Here is a 22,744-nt window from a genome sequence, read left to right as displayed (position 1 = left end):
GTGTGCATGAACCACTTCATATATCGCTCTTGCCGGATTCGACTCCGACTTTCGGTTTAAATTGAACTGCTAGGCGCGAGATGGCAGTTCACTTTGAACTGCTTTTAGCACTGACTGTGCCTTTGCACAAACCAATAAAAACCCCTAAATGTTAATTTAATTCTATTTTTTTTTGCAGTTTTTGATTTGGTTCAAACTATGCAAAAGAATTCTTCATAACTTCATGACCATTTGCATCGTCAGTTAACGATTTTGGCACTAGTCTTACCTTTTAGAAGGGCCTAAGCTAAAATATCCTACAATGACTAAGATGAAACATAGATAGAAAAACTTAAGGCCAGATATCCCTCTGAATATTTTTTTTCTAAGAAATGTTCTTAGAAATGGTGTAGAATCAGTCCCGAAGATATTTTTTTGCGAACCATTTTTTTAATCTTTTGAAAAATTTTGGATTTTTGCTTTTCTCATAAAGAAAGGTTATGCAATCACTGTGAAAGCCGACTTTTGAACCGAGGTTCGGGGGCCGAGTATCATATACCTTTCGAATCAGTTCGTTGAGTTCGCTAAATGTATGTGTGTATACATGTGTGTGTGTGTGTGTATTCACTCACTTGTCTCCGAAATAACTGAAACGATTTTAACAAACTGCTCAAATGAAAGGTAATATTGCTCAAAATATGCACTCATTTAACTATGATATGGCAACCGATTTTAACAAACTTAGACTTAGATGAAACCTCTCTTGTCCCATAGACAATTTTTGAATTTCATATGAATCTGACTTCCGGTTCCAGAATCACAGGGTGATGAGTGTTTGAAATTTCTATCCCATCGTTTAGTGCGACAATGCAAAATAGGTAAAAATTGTTCTAAAATTGTGTTTCAATGTATAGACCATGTTAGTTTCTGGTCATACGAACCGACTTCGGTTCCGGAAGTACCGGAAATAGGGATTAAAATCTCAAACCCGGAACTCGCTCTGTTTTCTCCGAGATGGCCGAACCAATTTTCACAAACGAAAGGTCCAAATGAAAAAAATTCCGGAACTACAGGGTGATGTATGTGGAAAATTTCAAACCGTCATTTAGACCGAGGCAGCAAAAAAAACAGACATTTTTCCTTATTTTGGCACAAAACTTTTTCAATTTGTAGGCTATGCTAGTTTACTCCGAACAAAATTTCTTGTTACTATACAATGAGAAATTTTTCATGAAACCTCTGTAATGTTTCTGAGAATATGAGTGATATGAGAAAAGCATCATAAAATCACTAGGTGGATTAAAATAGGTTTTCTAAACTTGTTGTGAAAATTTGACGTTAATTTGATAAGTACTTTTTTGAAAATGAAGAAGTCAAAGCTAAATAAAATAAAAATTGAGCTGTCATGAAGAATATTGAGCGAATATAAAAAGGTTTGTCGGTAACACCTTTTATACAATCATATGTATGGAACCGAAATTGTTCGATCGATTTCGGTATCTCAGGGAAAATTTTGCAGATAAAATGAAGTACGGTTTGTCAGTTACGTCGTTTATAAGATTGTATGTCCGGAACCGAAAAACTTCTGCCATGACAGTTCCTAAATTGATCATAAAAAGCCTAAGTTTGTCGAAATCCGTTAAGCCATCTCCGAACAGTGAAGTTTGTGATATTTTGGTTACGTCACTTATACCATCAAACTTAGGATTTCGGAAAGGCTTACCATTAGCCTTCCAAACTAAATTAATGGCCTGAGAATGGCTTTTCAACGAGATGGAGATCATCATAAATGTGTCGGTTTTATCATTGTACACCCAAACATCCGTTTACGAATACTTTTTTTACGTTACCTCTTTATACGTATCAGGAATCAGAACAAATTGGCTCAAATGGCACGTTCCCCTTGATATTTGGAGATTTGTGCCTTGCCATCAATTTGTTTTTAGCATCATTTTCCCGATATATAAGAGGGAAGGATTGAAAGGAAATGGTAAGGGTTGGACTAGGAGGATGGGAAAAATTGACGACACAAAAACACATAAAAGCAGAAGTAAATTCTGCACCCCTAAGGGATGCCGAACAATCTGCTGAGGATCACATTTAGTGGAAGCAGAAGTAAATTCTGAACCTCTACGAGGTCCCGAACAGTCCGCTGTTAATAAAACCTCCAACCCCCGAGAGGATTTGAAGATCTTACAAAAGCGACACCATTCTGCACTCCCGGAAGAATGCAGAACGATTCGCAGTATGTACGAGCAGAAGTAAATTCGGCACCCCCTAAAAGATGCCAAACAATCTGCTAAACCCTATTTAAGGTAAATACAGAAGGGATTCATTCACTCCAGGAAGAACAATGAACCCTTCTGACTATAGCTCCTTACCACATTGGGTAAGAAACGAGAGAATATCCTTCAATTTTAGCTCCGCATACACAGACTCAACCATGTATGGAGAACCAAAAACCCGGATACGTAGCTGCGTCAATGCGGGACAGTTACATATCAGATGATATGAAGTACCATAATCGCATTCACACAAATCACACGAATAATACTCAGCACGTTGAATAGTAGCCATGTGATAATTGAGTTTGCAATGTCCAGTCAGAGCTCTGACCAGAATACTGCAATGATGCTTGGAGAAATGCAGTAGACACTTTGACATTTTCAGATTTAAATCTGGTAGAAATGCTTTTGTCTGAGCGCAAGTTTGCAAGCTGCGCCAGTAGCTGGCATGTTTGGATACAGCCCAAGAACGAATCTTGTGCTTTATCCAACTAGTTGAAAGTGGTAAAGCTGGTTCAGGACCAACGAAATCATTCGTTGCACCAGCTCTAGCCAACTCATCAGCCCATTCATTTCCAGTAATACCAGAATGGCCGGGTACCCATAAGAAGTAAACAGCATTTGAAATGCTGAGGTCTTCAATTTGAGTTCGACATGCGATCACTAGATTCGACCGTGAGTCATTCGAACTGAGTGCTTTTAAGGCTGCCTGACTGTCGGAACAAAAATAAATTCGCTTACCACAGATCCTCTGCTGAAGTGCCGATTGTACTCCACACAGAATCGCGTAGATTTCTGCTTGAAACACAGTACAGTATCTACCAAGTGAATGAGACTGCTCCAGCCTCATTTCACGACAGTAGACACCAGCACCAGCACGACCATTCAACAGAGAACCGTCCGTATAACAAACTATGTGTTCATCAAGTTGTCGTTCCAGACAACCAGACAACCATTCCTCACGAAAAGGATAGCTCACATTGAATGTTTTGAAAGGAAAACTGCATGTGAGAGTTAGGTCACTAGGAGCGAGTAAATACTCATCCCACGTAACCATTTGAGACCACAAGCGAGTGTGGCTGGTAGCATAATCTAATGGGTTACTGTTCCAAAGCCCTGTAACCTTAAGACGATATGCACAAGATAATGCTTCTTGTTTTAGGAACACATGTAGTGGTTTAATGCACAGTAGCGCCTCTAGAGCAGCAGTAGGAGTTGTCGTGAATGCTCCTGTCATCGCCATTAGGACCATCCTTTGGAGATGATTTAGCTTTGACTGAACTGTCGCGACTTCTCCTTTCTGCCACCATACAAGACATCCATATGCTAAAATTGGTCTAACAATAGTTGTGTAGATCCAATGAATATATCTGGGTTTGAGTCCCCATGATTTTCCAAAAGCTCGTCTACATTGGCCGAAAGCCATGCAAGCTCTTTTAATTCTGAAGTCAATGTGAGCAGACCAATTCAGTTTTGAGTCAAGAATAACCCCGACGTATTTAACTTGTTCGACCACAGTGACCTCTGAACCAAAGAACTGCAACGGACGAGCTCCTGTGATTATCCTACGATGAGTGAAAAGAACCATTGATGTTTTGCCCGGATTTACAGATAATCCAACCTGACAACACCATTGTTCAACAGATCGCAGGGCTTGCTGCATTAAATCAAAGAGAGTGTTAATGCTTATACCGGTCATCAATATATGATAATCGTCGGCAAAACCATAAGTCGGAAATCCAAGGTTATTAAGTTTCCTTAACAAACCATCAGCGACAAGGTTCCATAAAAGTGGGGATAGTACACCACCTTGAGGACACCCACAGACACTTAGCTTTCTAATCTCTGCTTGCCGAAGCGATGAACAAAGAAGTCGATTGCTAAGCATTGCGTGTATCCAATTTGTGATACTTGAAGGTATGCCATGACCACGGGCTGCTTCCAGAATTGAATTGAAAGACACGTTATCAAAGGCACCTTCAATATCTAGGAAAACTCCCAAGCAAGATTGCTTTTGTGAGAAAGCTTTTTCAATGTTGTACTCAACATCATGTAACAGGGTTGTAGTGGACTTTCCACGCTGGTAAGCATGTTGCATTCTATGTAGCGGATGCAGGCCCAAACTAACATTTCTGATATAGTGATCGACTATGCGTTCCACTGTTTTAAGAAGAAATGAGCTTAGACTGATAGGCCTGAAACTCTTCGCTTCCTCATAAGTGTCGCGACCGCCTTTGGGAATAAATTTGACAATTATTTCCTGCCAGGCTCTTGGAATATATCCTGTCGCAAGACTAAAAGTAAGTATTTTCTTCAAAACATGTTTGAAATGTTCATACCCTTTCTGCAGTAACACTGGGAAAACTCCATCCTTTCCAGGAGACTTGTACGGAGCAAAACTCTCAACTGCCCATTTGACCGATTCAATCGTCACAACGCTTCGAGCCAGGGCCCAAGAATCGTAACTACCTGAAAAAGTCTCGGGAAGAGCTGTCGGTGATGGATCCATACATCCTGGAAAGTGAGTGTTAAAAAGATAGTGAAGTACATCACCTTCATCAGACAAGTGTTCACCATCTGAAGTTCTTAAGAAACTGACATTAAAGTCCTTAGACTTCGAAAGTAACTTATTTAATCTGCTAGCCTCGTTGAGACTAGAGACATTTGTGCAGAGGCTTTTCCAACCACTTCGCTCAGACGATCGAAGAGCATTTTTGTAAGCCCTTCGAGCCAACACGAATGCCTCCGACCCATTTCTGCGACGGTGGTTCCAAGCTCTTCTGCATAGTTTCCTTAGTCTAGCAAGTTCAGCATTCCACCAAGGAGTTCCTCTAGTAGCTCGCACAATCCGAAGTGGACAAGCCTCTTCATATGCTGCAACTATGAGTGAGTTTGTCTCGTCGACAACATTTTCCAAATCAATTGGGGTTTCAATTGTTGGTTGGTACCCGTAAAATTTAGTCGCCAAGCCCTCTTCATAGAGGTCCCAGTTTGTAGATTTGGGATTACGATATGTGATAATATCAAATTTAACGTTTGAATGATCAAAGAATATGTACTTATGATCAGACAACGAAGGTTCGAGCTCATCGGAGACGAGCCAATTCACCAACTCATGCACAATTCTATCAGAGCAGAGAGTTACGTCCAAAACCTCCTCTCTGCCAGATCTCGCAAAAGTTGGACGGTTTCCTGCATTGACTATGTGCAGGTTTGTACTGCTCACAAATTCCATCATATCAGAGCCTCTCGAATTTATATCTGTGCTGCCCCAAATGATATGGTGAGCATTTATGTCACTGCCGATTACAAGCGGTAAATCACTTTTGCAGCAGTATGATACAACCTTTTTGAAGTCATCGCTTGGCGAAGGTTGGTTATGCGGCAAATATGCCGAACAATAGACATATTTCCTGTCTATGCCATCAGTAGTCATACCAACTGTGACAGCACAAATATCCCGAGTTGTGAGCTCCGATATGAGAGAGACATCGAGAGCACTATTTGCAAGTATGCATGCTCGAGGCATTTCACGTGGATTAGTCATTCCGGTCTTGTTAAAGGCAACAAAGACTGGGTTTAACAATTTTCCAACGTAGAAGTTTCCCTTTTGGAAATATGGTTCTTGAACCAAAGCTAAAGAAGCTTTACCTTCTTGCAGAAGTCTGGATAGATTCATAGTTGCTGTACGTTTATGCTGGAGATTGATTTGTGCTACTCTAACCATTATCAATTAAAGTAACGAACACTCCACCTCCAGCACTTACCGTACAACAACTACAAGAAACCAAATATATTGGCTTATAATCGCCTATAGCGAACCATGTAAGGATTTTTTTAAATGTTTTAATCATTTAAATCCCACGAGTTGCGAAGAAAGAAGTCGTCCACTGTGCCAGAGCTTCGCTTAACACAGTAAGGGAAAATCCCAAGATATTCCGTTCACGACTGCATTGTTTAACCTCCTGCAGCCATTCAGCCATCGGCACGGAAATACACCTTGACTTAGGAGTTCCTATTTTTGTGGCCTTTTACGACATGGAACAGGAAACCAGTGGATCAATTCTTGGTAAAAAATAATTCCGCCGGATGCCACACGGCTTACCTGTTTGGTAGACTTATACCACCGGTACAGGTGGACCGTAGCGTTATTCTTAGCCAGTTGGGAAACCGCTACCGACACTACACGGCTATCTAGGCTGCTCAGAGAGGGAAATTGACATTGACGGTCAACTTCCATGGATGGCCGAGCAGCGTACCCAAACATCCGTTTACGAATACTTTTTTTACGTTACCTCTTTATACGTAACTCTTTTTACGAACCAAATCCCAAATAACGTAATATTTTTTTAAGAACTAATTTCGTAAAAAGAGGTTTATGCATCCAATGAAAACAATTACCGGCTCCATGGAAATTACTACAATATGGGTATTTTCGGAACGGGATTGATGAGTAGATGACGGAAAACGAAGTTTGAATGCAAGATGGCGACTTCCGGTTTGTCGATATTCCTTAAAAACCTTTACAATGTGGGTATTTTCGGAACGTGATTGATGAGTAGATGACGGAAAACGATGTTTGAAGTGGTTCGGAAATCCAAGATGCGATTTCCGGTTTGCCGAAAACAAAAAAAAACTTAAAAATCCTTACAATGTGGGTATTTTCGGAACGGGATTGATGAGTAGATTATCGTTTAAAAAAAAGTTTTGCTTCTGAGAAAGGTGTTTCCTGCTAATCATTATTGTTTGAATATTGTACTATATTTTCGAAATGACCATAACAAGTAGACGTCTGAACAGTTATAATAATTTTATAATGTTATAGTTATATTGTATGCTTTCAATATTTTATTGAACAACTGGAAGTCTCAATCTAATATTTGGAAGCAATCACAAACATTAAAATTTGGTTTCAAATCAATGACCGTGTTCTTCAATTTTTTTTATTTTCAGTGTTACACTTATAATTTCAGTTGTTTTAGTGTACGTGAAAAAGTCGAAAAAAGTACTGTTACTCTCATCACGACACATTTGTTTTTATTTAAACTTGTCAAAATCTTATGTCAACTGGCCCGTCGGAATATGATTTAACATTTTGTAAGCCATTGAGAAAAAGGGATATTATTTGGCTCAAGTGGTAAAAGTCAGTTAGACAACCACATGACACTGAATTTCTAACATTTATGAGCAATTCCAGAAATAAATAGCAGATAAACTCGATCCTGACTTTCTCCGAATCGGATGAAACAATGTACACCTCTTCAGTATGGCAATCTCTTCTCCTTGATAAAGAAACCTTTTCGACTCAAAATTAATTTTTAGAATGTCGAAATTTAAAACCGTAACTAACCACTTCAAACATCGTTTTCCGTCATCTACTCATCAATCCTTTTCCGAAAATACCCACATTGTAAGGGTTTTTAAGGAATATCGACAAACCGGAAGTCGCCATCTTGGATGTCCAAACCACTTCAAACATCGTTTTCCGTCAACTACTCATCAATCCCGTTCCGAAAATATCCACATTGTAAGGGTTTTTAGGAATAACGATAAACCGGAAGTCGCCATCTTGGATTTCCGAACTACTTCAAACATCGTTTTCCGTCAACTACTCATCAATCCCGTTCCGAAAATACCCACATTGTAAGGGTTTTTAGGAATATTGATAAACCGGAAGTCGCCATCTTGGATTTCCAAACCACTTCAAACATCGTTTTCCGACAACTACTCATCAATCACGTTCCGAAAATACCCACATTGTAAAGGTTTTTAAGGAATATCGACAAACCAGAAGTCGAAAATCTTGGATTTCCGAACTATTTCAAACATCGTTTTCCGTCATCTACTCATAAATCCCGTTCCGAAAATACCAACATTGTAAGGGTTTTTAAGGAATATCGATAAACCGGAAGTCGCCATCTTGGATTTTGAACCGACCCAAACATCATTTTCTTGCACCCACTTATCACATCCATTCCGAAAATGGACATGTGATTGGGGGTTTCCACATTCATTACACAAAACTGTTTTTACGAACCCAATCCCGAATAACGTAAATTTTTTTTACGAACTACCTCCATTTACGAACCCCCGTTTAGTTCGTAAATGGTGGTTTCGGTGTATCTCCAGAACTGGAAGTGTCTGACATTCGTGCTTCGCAGATTGTCGAAACCGCTAACTTATACAAACCGGAAGTGTCCGTAATTGTCTTCCGAACATGATCGATGACCTGATGATAGCTTCCGAACAATCCAAGAAATGTTGAAATCGGGCAAGCCTTTATTGAGAAAAATTTTTCGAACATATATTTTCGAATCCGAGAGTGTAAGCTATGTCTTCGAACTTGATCAATGACCAAATAATAACTTTCAAACGAGTCTAAAATTGTTGAAATCTGAGACGACATTTTTATTTAATTTATAGTTTCTGAGCTACAACGATTGAAATTTCGCCATTTTTACCTTTCTATAAATATAAAAATAGATACATATAGAATTCGCTCAAACCTCAGAAAGGAAACTGTAATGCTGTTGTACGTAATTATTTCTGAGCCTTTAATAATTCCTATGCCGTTGACGTTTTACCTTGTTTAGATATTGGCACGGCTCGTTTTTGGCAACATAATCGTTCGAATATGAAATGCATTAGAAAGATGCCAGTATTTTCGAGCTCAAAACAATTTCATAATTTTGTAGATTTAAACAATAATTGCCGGAAGAACATTACTTCTTACATCCATACATCATCTATTCGAATCAGTTCGTCGGATTCAGCAAATGTGCGTGTGTGACAAATAATTTCACTCAATTTTCTCTGAGATGCCTTAATAGATTGCCTCCATCTAAGATTCAAATAAAACGTCTCAAGAAGCCATAACTCTTCGTTTGATAGACATTTTGCTACCATTGGACTGACTGATGGGGCCGGCCAGACCTCTATACACGTACGTGTATTTCTATGCATTTTGGTGTAAATTAGAGGTGTATTCAGGCTCATTTCTTACAAATCAGAAAAATATTTTTTGCATAGAATTTGTCTTAGAAAGTTTCATGTAACCTCAAGTCGATAGATAAATTGATTCTTTTTGTGCCATGCCATCTGTCGATTGAAATAATCCATTCGCGCGATCGAAATAGTAGCGACCAATGGCTTTTTGTTTATTGCTGTTTTACATGGCTTAGTTATAGTTTTCGATTGGATATGAAATCTGAGTGGAGTTTAAATAACGTATACTGAATTGGACAATCATTAATTCATATTGTTATCCACATCATTTTTGCACCAATGTTTAACCAAATTTTTTTTGAATTACTTTTAGTACATGGGCGATCTACCCAGGGGACGTGACATGATCGATACGGATAAGATTTTCGGTCCAGCACTGAGTGATGACATACTGAGAGATGAGCTGTTCTGTCAGATAATGCGACAGCTAACCGACAATCAGATCCAGGTTAGCGAGGAGCGTGGGTGGGATTTGCTTTGGCTGGCGACCGGAGTTATGCTGCCTAGCCAGCAGATAATGAAGGAACTGTTCGAATTTCTCAAAACTAGAAAGCATCCGATCGCTGCTGAATGTTTGCAGAGAATTCACCAGTCGTTGAAGGTTGGACAGCGAAAACATCCACCGTACATTGTGGAGGTGGAAGCCATTCGCTGTCGGACAGTTGAAATTTATCATAAAGTGTACTTCCCAGATGATACGGACGAGGCGTTCCAGATTGAATCCTTCACGAAAGCTAAAGATTTGGTTCAGACCATTACTAAGCGATTGGAACTTAAGTCGAGTGAAGGTTTCAGCTTATTCATAAAAATTGGTGACAAAGTGTTTTCAGTTCCAGAGGAAAACTTCATTTTTGATTTTATCTATGAGCTGATGCAATGGATGCGTGAAAATCTCCCATCTAGAACGAACGACTATCGCATCCAGTGCGAGTACCAGCTGTTCTTCATGAAAAAACTGTGGATCAATGTAGTTCCTGGAAAGGATGCCTACGCAGACGAAATGTTCTATTTCCACCAGGAAGTGCCTAAGTTATTGCAGGGTTATCATAAAGTAACGAAGGCGGAGTTGGTAGAACTGGCTGCGTACATATTCTGGGCTCAGTTTGAAGAACAAGACATTCAGTTGCTGCAGAAATCATTCCCCGATATGATGCTATCGTTGATTCCTGAAGATGCTGTCAGGATGCAGAAAGTAGACCAATGGAAAAAGGACATTGTTTCTAAAGTTCAGTCTTTGCTCGGAATCAGTCCGTCGAATGCCAAACTAGAGTTCCTGAAGATCGTACACAAGTTCCCGATGTTCGGATCTGCTTTCTTTGTCGTGAAGCAAGCGACCGATCAGAATCTTCCAAAGACATTGTTAGTGGCAATCAACAAGAACGGATTCAATATGGTGGATCCTCGAACGAAGGTAGGTTAACAGGTTGACAAAATAGGTAAGGAATAACAAATACGATAAATACTTTATTTTAGGATGTGTTGGCAGAATACAGCTTCATGGAATTAAACTTCTGGAGTTCGGGAAATACATTTTTTCATATAAAGTTTGGAAACATGATGGGTTCCTCCAAATTACTACTGGAAACGAAACAAGGCTACAAGATGGACGACCTACTGACATCGTACATTCGTCTTTTCAAAATGCAAGGACAACGAAACTGAATTATGTTTATGCAATATTCATAATGTTTACAACCCAAAATATATAGACTATTATGTCTCAGAAATATCCTAAAGCCTTTGCTTCGGCAACCAAAGCAATCAATCCATTGAGAGTTTCTTGTGCGTTTGGCACGATTTGATCCGCAGATAACGCAAATCCCTGGCTACCGGTGTCTCGGAATTCAAATATGTAGGACAATTTGGTACCATGAACTCCCATGAAATAATCGTTGGTACCTCCCGATGTGACATCTGAAAGTAAAATCTCTGTGACAAAATCTAAATCGGCTTCTAGTTTTTAATCCACTTACACAGCACTTCAGCACTGTTTCCATATGTGTAATTAGTTCCGTAGGTTGCTTGAATAGCTGCTGCAGTTTTTGTCGCAATTTGCTGCAAATCATCGTTGTTCGATGGAGTTGGAGAACCTTGATATCCATATGGGGTTAAAAGATATTGACCGTAGGAGTGGAATGAGAATTGTAGCTTAATATTCTCAGCAATTGTTTTATAGTACTCGGACATGGCAGCCGTTTCTGGTTCAGAAAATGCGTTTGGACCAGCAAATGTGTCCGAACATGCATTAGAGGAGGATCCTCCAGCTGAAATTAGGCATTTATTATAGAGTCGTAATGACATCCGTATCAGAAAATAATACTGTTCCAAAAGTAATCGAAGTTTCTGTTCCCGTCTGTGCCTACACACAAGATACCGGAAGGCTGTCGGGTTTTTCGCCACATTCGATTCTGCATGACGATGAAGATGTTACTAGTATAATATTAGTTCGAGTGTTTTTTTAATTTCAGATACTCACACTGTTACGCGAAAATTCTAGACCATCCGGATTAGCCACCATTATGAAGTACCAATCGTAGTTTTGTGCTAAATCAACAACTGCACTATCCGAAGAGGTAAGAAGTTCATTCAGAATCCAAGTCGCCGTGGCCGATGAAATCCATTCCCGTGCATGAATATGAGCCTCGATGAAGATTCCTGGATTTCCATCCTTGTGTGACAGTTTGACGGCTTTTAGGTCACGTTCTTCGTATGATTTACCATAGATTGTACTGGTTAGTATAGATGGGTACTGCTCGACCTTTTCATCCAGCCAGGCGTAAATTTCGGCCGTTGAATAGTAATCCTGCCAACCAAAACCGTTGCGTCTGTTTTTGTTCGGTCGCTCGTTATCGATTACTCTGTAAGACCGTGGTATAGAATCGTTACTTTGCGTGTGATATCCATCGACAACTTACTTCTGGAAATTCTTGATCTTCAAGCTGGGTCGCAAATTAAGTTTAGTGGTGAACTCTTCGAAATCGGCGTATTTATGAGGGGGAACGACCAGATTCAGATCCATGTTGGTTTGCACCGGAGATTCCCAGAAAATGTAGCCATCCGGATGGTCCTCCAAATACTGTAAGGTTTTCAGTTGCTGGGTGGTTTCGATGCGCAGTTGATACACTCGATAGTTATCGAAACGGGCTTGCTCGGCAGTTATTGCGGACAAAACTGCAACGATTAGAAGGCAAATACGTGCGAATGCCATTTTGAATATGGTACTGAGATTGGTGTGGTTAAACAACATGCTTTTATACATTCTTTGGTAAGTAGAAGCTATATCAGTAGACCAGTAATGCGTTGTTGGTTATCGGAAAGATTTGCGCACGAGTGGTCGTAAATTAAGACAGATAATATCAAAGTTTGGGGAAATCTTCAGTACGTAAGTCAGCGTTAATGTACAATACAATACCACAGATAACAAGTGTTTAAGCTAAAACCAATGTTCAAACCTTTTTAAGCTTTTAAGTAGATGTATGTTCGTAAACAGTGCAGCACTACTGCCATTTACTTAATTGTTTACCAAAATGCTATGACAGCTTGTTTCGTCACTTGGAAGCCAACATTCAATAGGCTCTGGTTGTTTAAACGTTTATTTACGTTGCATGTAACTACTGGAACATCTGTACTCTGTGATGCAATGATTCGGCAAATTCGAGGAATAACCGATAAAGTTCAAGAAGGAAAGCCCAGATTGTTGAAAAATAATAAGAACATCAATCGAAGAAATCATTCGGTTTAGAATTGGAGAACGAGAAATTCAAAACATTGTTGGATGAAATTTTATCATTGATACATGATTACAGAGTTAGGCTGATATAGCTGAACAGTAAAATATTAATTGTCACTCCAAAAAATATTGATTATGAAAAAAAGATTCTCTTTCTCTCATAAAACATTATTTTTTTAACGCCAAAACGGCGGAGGATACCTAAGAATAATTAAATTAATATTATGAGGACAGTGCTTCTTCGAAATTAAATATTGGTTTTGAAGGATTCGTGGTAACCGAAACTCCACTGCCATTAAAGTCCACAGCTGCAGGCCGTACGACCCGGTTGCACAGAGCAATATATGAAGCGGTTGTTGGCCGACTAGAAATTGAAGGTGCTAGATCCAATAGGGTAGTGATGAACGCCACACTATATTTTGAGGAAGATCTTCCAGATAAAAAAATACTGAATTTGGACCAAAATCAAGAACGCTAGCGTACCAGTTTAACATAAACCGCACACACTTAAAAAAAACTCTATGATTTTACATCTTATTACATGCACATAAATGGAGCGTCGCAGCTCACGCAAATTTACGTTGAAGAACATATTGTGTCTAAAACTCCATACATGAAATTCGTTGAAATTAAGAAAAAAAGAATACTGAGAGCAACCGTCGCGACTTGAACCGAGAATCATTGGATCATAAGTACGTCTGTTAATCGACCGAGCCACAGAAACATACATCTGCTTTGATTGGAAAAGGTGCTTTTAAATTCATACAGTCGCACCTGCTAGCAGAACGCAAGTTAAAGTCGAAACCAGTAAAATTCAAGCTCATTTAACATTAAGTCATTACAAATGAGATTTTCCGTCATTTGACAAATTAGGTCTTTATGAATTACATCGTATGAGGGATTAAGTCACCCGTAACATTCAATTTTTTTTGGTGTGGCAGAAAAGGTTCGTCTGCTTAGCGGCTTATGTTGAAATACTAAGTGGCATAACAGTTCAACACAAACTATTATGCGATGACGATGACGAAATGTAAAGAAAAATAAAAACAGTTATAAACCCTAAGAACAATCACCTCAAAATGATAAAAACGGTAAAACATCAACAGCGAGTATTTCTGCACATTATTGGAGCAGTTGGAGGCCAAAATGCTGTGAAATGACCGCGCACATGATTTGTTTTCATAATACAAGTCACACAAGAACATCGCAATTGTAGCTAAAATCAACGACTTCGGTCCACCTTAATCGCCCGATTTGCTTCCTTCGGACTGTTATCTGCTAACACTTCTCGGAGGATGGCTCATTAATAAACAATTCAACTCACGTGAGGAGATCATCGATGTCGCGGACGAGTATTTTGTAGACCCTCTGGAAAATTTTTTGAGATCAACAAGTTGAATCACTGGAAAACGGGTTCAGATTGGTTCGGATTTAGAAACAGGAAATTGTTCCGGTTCAGGAAAATTTTTTTTATCATCAAATGGGTCCGTTTTCTGACTCGGATTAAATTGCCCAAAACCCGGTCCAGAAATTGCATACTCATTAATCTATATTCTGCTTTTTGTCGTGAATACGACTTACTTTACTATGGGGTGCCTTTTTAAAATTTACCCTCTGAGAGAGTGATAAGTTTTTGATCGTTAATATCTCTTGTTGTATCTAACGAATCAACATAATTTTTGCTACACGCCATCGGAAATATGATCACAATTTTATGATAAAATTATCAGTTGTGTGACATAATCTCAAATAATTCAAAATTAAACTATTCTGAAATGTTTGGTATAAACGAGTATCAAAGGGGATAACTCATAAGGCGCGTTTGCCTTGCTCGTATTTTTAAAGCTCATAGCTCAGTGATCTGTGAAAGGATTTATATAATCTAACTACCAATAGAATCGCATTTTTTCAACTTAAGCGTGTATAGAAAAAGCATTGAAGTATTTCAATAGTACACTAATGAAAACCTGTCTCATTTGACCCATGTCAACACCAGCCAATCAGAACGCGTTCTGAGGAAGAGAACAAAATATCTGCTGCTGTACAACAAATCGTTCGAAAAAAATGTTCCGAAAAGTGTTGAATATCGTAGTGAGTTCCTCAATTTGGTCCTTCTGAATGCTAGAAACGAATCCCTACAGCATATTGATATTTTCTTTCAATAAAGTGAAAAAGCTACAAACAAAATCAAGTAAAAAGAAAGCTTCTAACAAAAATTGGATCAGTTTGAATTCTATCGCCACTGCGAGCAGATGTATTTTGTGTCGTTTGCAAAGCTAGTTTCGCTTCCGACAAGAGCGATTACGTCACAGCTGCCAGTCATTTGCATTGATAAAAAACAACGGTGGAGAGCAATACACAAAATCAGCCGTTCTAATGTCTCAAAAGTTTTCTAAAGAACTATTAGGATTCGTTGTTCGCAATTCGAAGGTGAATATCCTCAGTTTAGTGCAAATTTAGAACAGTTTGGTTAGATTTGTGCACTTTTCGCTGTGTGAAATTCACAGTAATCGAGATCAAGTGAAGCCTTCTTTGTTTTTTGCGAAAAATGTTCCAGAGTTCAATGTCGTAGAGAATTACGCAATTTGACCCTTCTGAATGCTAGAAACGAATCCCTATAGCATATTGATAGTTCCGTTGAATAAATTAGGCCTATTGTATTATTGATCAACCCAGCGAATTAATAATTTCTTTCTTAATTGGAAGATTATAATCGATTGTAAACGCTACACCTACACCAACCATATCAGTATCGCACCCACGTACAACAGTTCAGCCTGGAATTAGATAATACTCCATCACAAACGCTTTCATAAAAGGTTCTTTTCAGAACCACCATTATTTTATTATAAAGAACTATACTAGTTATTTCATAATATTTGTGTTTTAGAATGTTAAATTTAACTAATCTTTACTTTAGTTTAGGTGCATCGTTTCAAATTTTACATACAATTTCATACAATTGATCAACTAATTAATATTCGGAAGTGTTAAGGAACATGTCAGTTATTTTCGTATTCACGACATCCAGTTATGTATCTGACATTACCCACCCGCTTTTTTTGTCCCATCTAGTATTAGCGACTTACTTTACTATGGAGCACCTTTTCAAAATTTGCCCTGTACAAGAATGGATAGAACTTAGCCGCGAATATATTTTGTTGTATTTAACGCAGCAACATGTTGTTTTCTCCATAACATCGGACATATGATCAACAATTATTTCAGTAGTTTGAGATAACCACAACTAACTCTAAACTGAAGTTTTCTAAAATGTTTGGTTTGAACGAGCATTAACGTGAAATTCAGTGCTAAAATATGACACGAAAAGTTCCAACCGCATGAATTGAATGTATTATCGTACAAAGCGTATCACACAAAACCGAAACATATAAATATGTAACATTATCAGTGGTTTAGTGCAGTAGGCTTACGACACGTTTTGTTAGCTAACAAACATTAACCATGAGTATTTTGACTTATATGAGGGAGACATTTGTGCATATTGTTTAAGTTGGTCAATTTAATCATTCAATTTATAATCAAAATTTACTTTGTATCGGAGACCGTCATTGCTCTCAATGTCTCTCGAAAGCAAGCGATAGAAAATTGTTAGGAGGATTTTAAACAAAGGATCTGAACGAATAATAAATTTAAAGAACTAAAGAACAAAATCTGTTCAATTGAGTTTTTACTGACGAATGAGTGCCTGCTATCGGAGTAATACGAACAGACCAGTTTCAAGAACCAAATGATAACATTTCAAAACTAATATTTTGGCTTTCATTTGAGATAGAACTTTGATACTTACTAAATACTTCTAATCATGTTTTCCAACATGAATTGACAGCTTTTAACTTCAAAATTTCTTTGAATTAGAATTGATGTCAAAAGTAGCAGCGCATACTCGAAAATCGTGATCTTACTATAGATAGTTATCATCTTCAAGTTACTTCCTAACCATCTAATATACCTGGAAGTAATAGCTCAAAATGTTGTATTATAAAATTTGCTACATAAAGTGAAAGTGTAAAATTAAAGTTCAATTGGGAATAAATTCTACTAACAACACTATCTAAAAAGTTAGGAACTGACTTAGCCCTTCGGTCCAATTTTCATGTGATTGCATAAACTTTCTATTTGTGAAAGGCAAAAGAGATAATGATGAATAAAAGATTTACATATTTTTCACTTGAAAAATATAGAATAAAATGTGGCTATACGAAATTGAACAAAACACGCTGCGAACGGATCAAAGCCGGTGTTTTTTTCTTCCGTACCGCACGTACCGACGTGTACCAGTTTTGAATCGTCATTTTGAATGACGATTTCAATGTTTTGACTCTCATTGCCCTATAGTTTCGGAACCGAAAGTCGGGATAAAATTGCACCGTATCTTATAAGACAAGAAGAGCTTTAATTAGAAACATGATTTGTAAAAATCGAAAAAATACTTACCAAATATAAAATTTTCACTAATCACCCGTACTGTAATACCGGAACGGGAAGTCGGATCTGGATCAGCTTTCCGATGAAAGCTTTTTAAAGAATTTCAAGACCTTTTATTTGCTTCTTAGTCTGTGAACATCGGTTGAGAAATTGTAATTCTGAAACAGGAAGTCGGATCCAAATGAAATTCAGGAACTTTATATGGGGCCATAAGACCTTTCATTTGAATCTAAGTATGTGAAAATCGGTTTGGCCATCTCTGAGAAACGTATGTGACTATATTTTCCCTTTTATTGGTGCACATCACTCTGTTATTCTGGAACCGGAAGTCGAATCGGAATAACATTCAATAGCAGTCTATGGGACTACAAGACCTTTTATTTGAATCTGAGTTTGTGAAAATCGGTTCAGCCATCTCTGAGAAAATTTACTGACATTGTTTGTCATATACACACATACATGCACACACACATACACATACACACATAGACATTATGTGACCTCGATGAACTGAGTCGAATGGTATATGACACTTCACTCTCCGGGCTCCGGTTGTAAAGACGGCTTCCACAGCGATTGCATAGCCTTTATATATGAGAGAGGTAAAACTAGTTCTTCGGTCTTGGAACATTTCATTTGAATTCCCATATTCTCAGAACATATTCAGATGGTCATAGATAATATTGCGCATGGACAAAGTATGGTTTTGTATTTTATTTATACTGAAACCAGATGGAATTGCTTTTAAGGACAAATTTCAAATAACACGATGTTTGATTAAATTTATACGAAATTTAATTTACGCGCCCCGATGTTGCACGTAAATTCAGATTATTTGGACGTTGGAAAGACCTTGATTTGTGCCCTCTACAAGTTTGAATTAGAATTTGGCACCTGAAATAACCTTGTTAAAAAATTGATTGTTCAAAGTCCAATGTCAAACATTGTAATAGGTCCTATCTGCAAATGACAGTTTCGTTTTGTTTAATTTCTCTATTATTACGGCACTCTCGGCATCTTTTACATGGAACAATGACATCAACCGTCCTCTTTCGATCTCTACTGTAGAATTACTGGAAAAGACAGCAATATTCGATAATAATCAAAAGAGAAAATAAACGAAGAGAAACTGTAATTTTTATATACGACCTTTTCTAATGTTCATCCAGATTAGTTCTATATTCGATCGGTGTGTATTTAGAAGTACGATAAGGATTATTATCAAGTAGCATTGCTCTGTCTGGAATATTATCTTTTGAATTGACGAATGGTGGACTAATTTTAGCTATCAACGACAAAAAAGTCTTAGCAAATCGACGATTTTACATCCCGTGTGACTTATTGTTAGAGAATGAATAGCATATCAATGGTGATTCCTAATATGTTGCATCAGTCCGCATTTTTAAATACTTCTCAGTACGAAATATCCACGCCTGGTAAAATGCATGATCCCTAATTCATTGGAAATGTTTATACTAACGTCAATCTTAACCTGTAATTTTTTTCAACGTTTCTATATCGACTGTGAGAGATAAATGACGAAGAATCGGCGTACTTTTCCAGTAATTGAATTTCAAGTTTATTTTTGGCTGGTTATTGTACTGAATATGTTATCGAACGACCTTTGCACAGAAAAATGGAAGCCCGGTTTTAGTACATTCCCAATTTTTCTGTTACATTCACATCAGTAAACGACCCAAAATTAATCTTCTGGATATTTTGTGGTTTTAAACCTTGACCAACCAGAAAGGATTCTTATACTGAGCAGGAAGCCAGCGCTAGTCATGCCATTGTTCTTTACATTAAAGGTTAACCTCCTGTATTAACCTGACCCGTGTCATTCGGCCATAGCTGAAGCAGAAAAAAAGGTCGAAGTCGAGTCGGCTCATAAAAACTTTTTACAATCGGCTACAGTGTCTGTCGAAACAGACAAGTTGGTTCCACATCGGAATATAGTACCGGATGTTTGTTTTAATCATTGCTTTGGTGTAATGTTTTGACAATCCCCACCACGCCTCTCGTGGTCAATGTGATATAAACAGGTGGTGAGGATTACGTGGCTTGCTTGCTTCGGTAACCAAAACTATTGTCGTTTTCGCTTGAGAAAACTGGAACTGACCCAGGGTAGTTTCATCAAACAAACACTTTTCACGAAAATGTGTTGGCTTCGCACTTAGCAACGGGGGTTTGAGCAAACCTGATATAAAAACCAGGTTCGAAACTGACTCGAATTTTATGGCGTTTTCGTTTTTAATTTGCACTACACCGGTGCAGTGCTACACTGAGGCATGAATAAACGAACAAAACTGACGAAAACATAAACAGTAACCATTGACTACAATAAACGATTCCATTGCACAGAGCTACACCAAACTTTTGATGAGTGCTACACCAGTGGTATCGGTGCAGAAAAAGTGTAGCACTGGTGTAGTGCAATTGGCAAAAACGAACGGATTCAGTGCACCTTTCGCTACACCGGTGTAGTGCAATTTAAAAACGAAAACGACATTAGTTCAACAACGTTAAAACTAGGTTTGAAACTGGATTCAAACAAACGGTTTGACAGCAGTTAGGGTGTAAACTTGGTTGGGTTTGGCATCAAGCGAAAACGACATATGTAAACTAATTTGGTATGACGACATGCATGTAAAATAAACCAATGCCAACTATTTCGAACAGTGTGACGAAAGCAAGCACGTGATTTTTAGTTTTACTTGGTTTGCTGTAGTAAAGTTGATTTCACTAACACAAAAGAGCTATGTTTGCCCCACCTGTTTCTATTTCATTGTCTTGGGGTAGGAAAATTTTCTGATCCAATGTGCGGAGTTTGGAATCGAACCCAATTAGACAGCGTGAGAGACGATTGTCAGGCAATTCTCGTCTTCAAGAAAATATTGATCAACTCTGCACAAATAAGAAAATGAAACATGCAAGTTTTCTATAAATTTTACGAGCTAGAACGTTCGAGCAAAAAGCAGCCATAACTTGATAAATTGGATCCTCCAGAGTTACGGTAAACAACATATGACAATGTTACTTAAAAATGACAATGTAACATTTAAGGCAATCATTCTAATGTTAAGCACTTATAAGAAATACCCAGCGACATCTTAGAGCAGTGTGCCTTATATTAGAAATTCGAATTTAGAAACGTAGCAAAAGACTTTAGTTCTGAAGTCTTTTTCTTGCATTTTAACGCATTGAAAAAATAAAAATAATAACTTAACCCAAAACAAAACAGAGTATAAAAAAACTGGTTAATTTGGGCAGTCTCTTAAAAAATAATGTTGATCTGGACAGATGGCTGAGGAGATAAGGCATTGGTCTCATTAGTCGAATGGAGTCCTATGTACCAATAATCGGCTGCAAAGTTTATCAAAAACAAAGTGTTTGCGCCAAAATCATGATATATTTGCATAACCATTCTATTTTGGGACAATGCTGGGATACAAGTTAATTTTTCTTATTTCTATTTTTTTTTCAAAAATATCCCAGAACACGAGACTCGTCAACCAATCCAATGAGCGCCGCTAATACTTCCTCGGCGTTCGGAACAATTTGATCTGCTGGTAGAATGAAACCAAATTCCACTTGATCACGGAGCTCGAAGGTATATGCCAGCGGAATGTTTGCTGCACCGTAGACCCAATCTACTGAAATTCCTGAAGCTGTGTCTGCAAATCAATATATACTAAGTATCATTACAATTCATGACCAGTTTCTAAACCCTACAAAGAATATCCGCGGTTGTACCGACTCGGTACGGTTTTTTATGAACCTTGTATAAATCGACGACAGCTCGTTCCCCGATTTGCATTAGATCTCCGTAGTTCGGTGGATGGGGTGCATCGTTGTACCCGAAAGGAAGTAGAACATATTGACCTCTTGAGTGGATCGTTAGATAAAGTTTGAGCTTGTCAGCAATCGATCGGATGTAGTTCGCAATATTGTGCACCTCTATTTCTGACTCAGGATGTGTCCCTGCGTAATTATCCGAACAGGGATTCAGTGAGGCTCCACCATCTGAGGATTTTAACCAGTTATGATCGTCAATTGTCCACATATTAGTGTTACTTACTGTTCCATTGAAAATCGAAATTTCGGTTAGGATCGGCTCCTTGACAAAGAACCGTATATGGATATCTAGTTTTTCTCCATAGTCGATTCTGGAATGTAAGAAAAAGCATTATCAAATTTTACTGATAGCCATACCGAACTTCAAACCGTTGTGTGAGAGTATGCGAATCCATCGGGGTTCGCCACTGGGATGATGTACCAATCAAAGTTTTCAGCTAGATCACGAACAGCACTGTTCTCGGAGGTTAGCAGTTCATTCAATATCCACGTGACGGTAGCTGAAGTGATCCACTCTCGTGCATGGATATTTCCATCGACAAAAATTCCAGGATTTCCTTCCTTGTACGAGAGTTTTACTAGCTTTATTTCACGTCCTTCGTATGATTCGCCTATACTTTGCACGGAGAGAACATCCGAGTGCTGTAGTTGAATTTCGTCTAGCCAGGAGTAGATCTCCTCCAGTGTGTAGTAGTCTTCCCACCCAAAAGCAGAACGTTTGTATCGATTCGGTCGTTCGTTATTTATAACACTATTGGTGGGTTATAATTCGTACCAGTAAATGGAATAAAATCAAAGGATTGATTTTGTGATTACCTCTGTAAATTGTTGCAAACTAGAACCTGATCAAATCCGAATTGAGAGGATATTTGATTGAACTGTTGCTGCCTGTATGGCGGAACCACTAGCTGTACGCTGGTATTGACTGCCGATGGATGATCCAGGAAGGTGTACTTCATCCAATAATTAAAACTATAATCGACAGTTCTTATAAAATTAAACGCAATATTACCACATTCGGGAGTTCTTCGAGCTCCCGCAATACAGTCAGTTGCTTTTCGGTGTGAATATCTATGGAAAACACTTGGTGGTTGTCGAAACGATACTGTTTACTGTAGCAGTAAGGAATTACTGAAAGTAGAACAACCACAACCGACGAAGGCTTCATGTTGACTGTCATTCAGATTCAACGAAGTTTTGAAGCAATCATCCAGTGATGTGTGGTTTGATAACACTCAGACGGTTTAAGATAAGTGTGAGAAGGTAAAAAATTGTCTTATTTTGTCTATTGGAAAACAATACCTTCGAGTACTTGATTTCAAGTAGGGGAGACCGGGGCTAGTTCGGATACAGGGTTAAACCGGGCAGCTGAAATCTCTTCTTCTAAACCAGCAATTCTTCCGATTTATGGATAGGTTTTGTAAACGTGCTTTCATGTGAC

General features: G+C 38.3%; 2 protein-coding genes across 2 annotated transcripts in view; one reads left to right on the top strand and one right to left on the bottom strand.

Moving 5' to 3' along the window:
* LOC131430062 (myosin-VIIa-like) overlaps positions 1 to 10,931 on the top strand; it is a 38,572-nt gene extending 27,641 nt beyond the window's left edge. The window contains exons 12-13 of the mRNA XM_058594700.1: positions 9,583 to 10,680; positions 10,743 to 10,931. Coding sequence (XP_058450683.1) covers positions 9,583 to 10,680; positions 10,743 to 10,931 — 1,287 coding nt within the window. The remainder of the gene's footprint in view (positions 1 to 9,582; positions 10,681 to 10,742) is intronic.
* Positions 10,707 to 22,487, bottom strand: LOC131429226 (uncharacterized). The gene is made up of 11 exons (XM_058593275.1): positions 22,316 to 22,487; positions 22,120 to 22,256; positions 21,673 to 22,054; positions 21,527 to 21,614; positions 21,181 to 21,471; positions 20,930 to 21,122; positions 12,185 to 12,490; positions 11,746 to 12,127; positions 11,590 to 11,677; positions 11,243 to 11,533; positions 10,707 to 11,183 (listed from the first exon to the last, which is right to left on the bottom strand). Exons 1-11 carry the CDS (start codon positions 22,481 to 22,483, stop codon positions 10,990 to 10,992), a joined length of 2,520 nt encoding a protein of 839 aa, XP_058449258.1. The 5' UTR covers positions 22,484 to 22,487; the 3' UTR covers positions 10,707 to 10,989.
* Between the last annotated feature and the right edge of the window lie 257 nt (positions 22,488 to 22,744).

Source organism: Malaya genurostris, chromosome 2, assembly GCF_030247185.1.
Source record: "Malaya genurostris strain Urasoe2022 chromosome 2, Malgen_1.1, whole genome shotgun sequence".
In the NCBI taxonomy this organism is placed as follows: Eukaryota; Metazoa; Arthropoda; class Insecta; order Diptera; family Culicidae; genus Malaya; species Malaya genurostris.
Note: the sequence above shows the minus strand (reverse complement) of the source record. Positions and strands in the feature narration are given on the sequence as shown.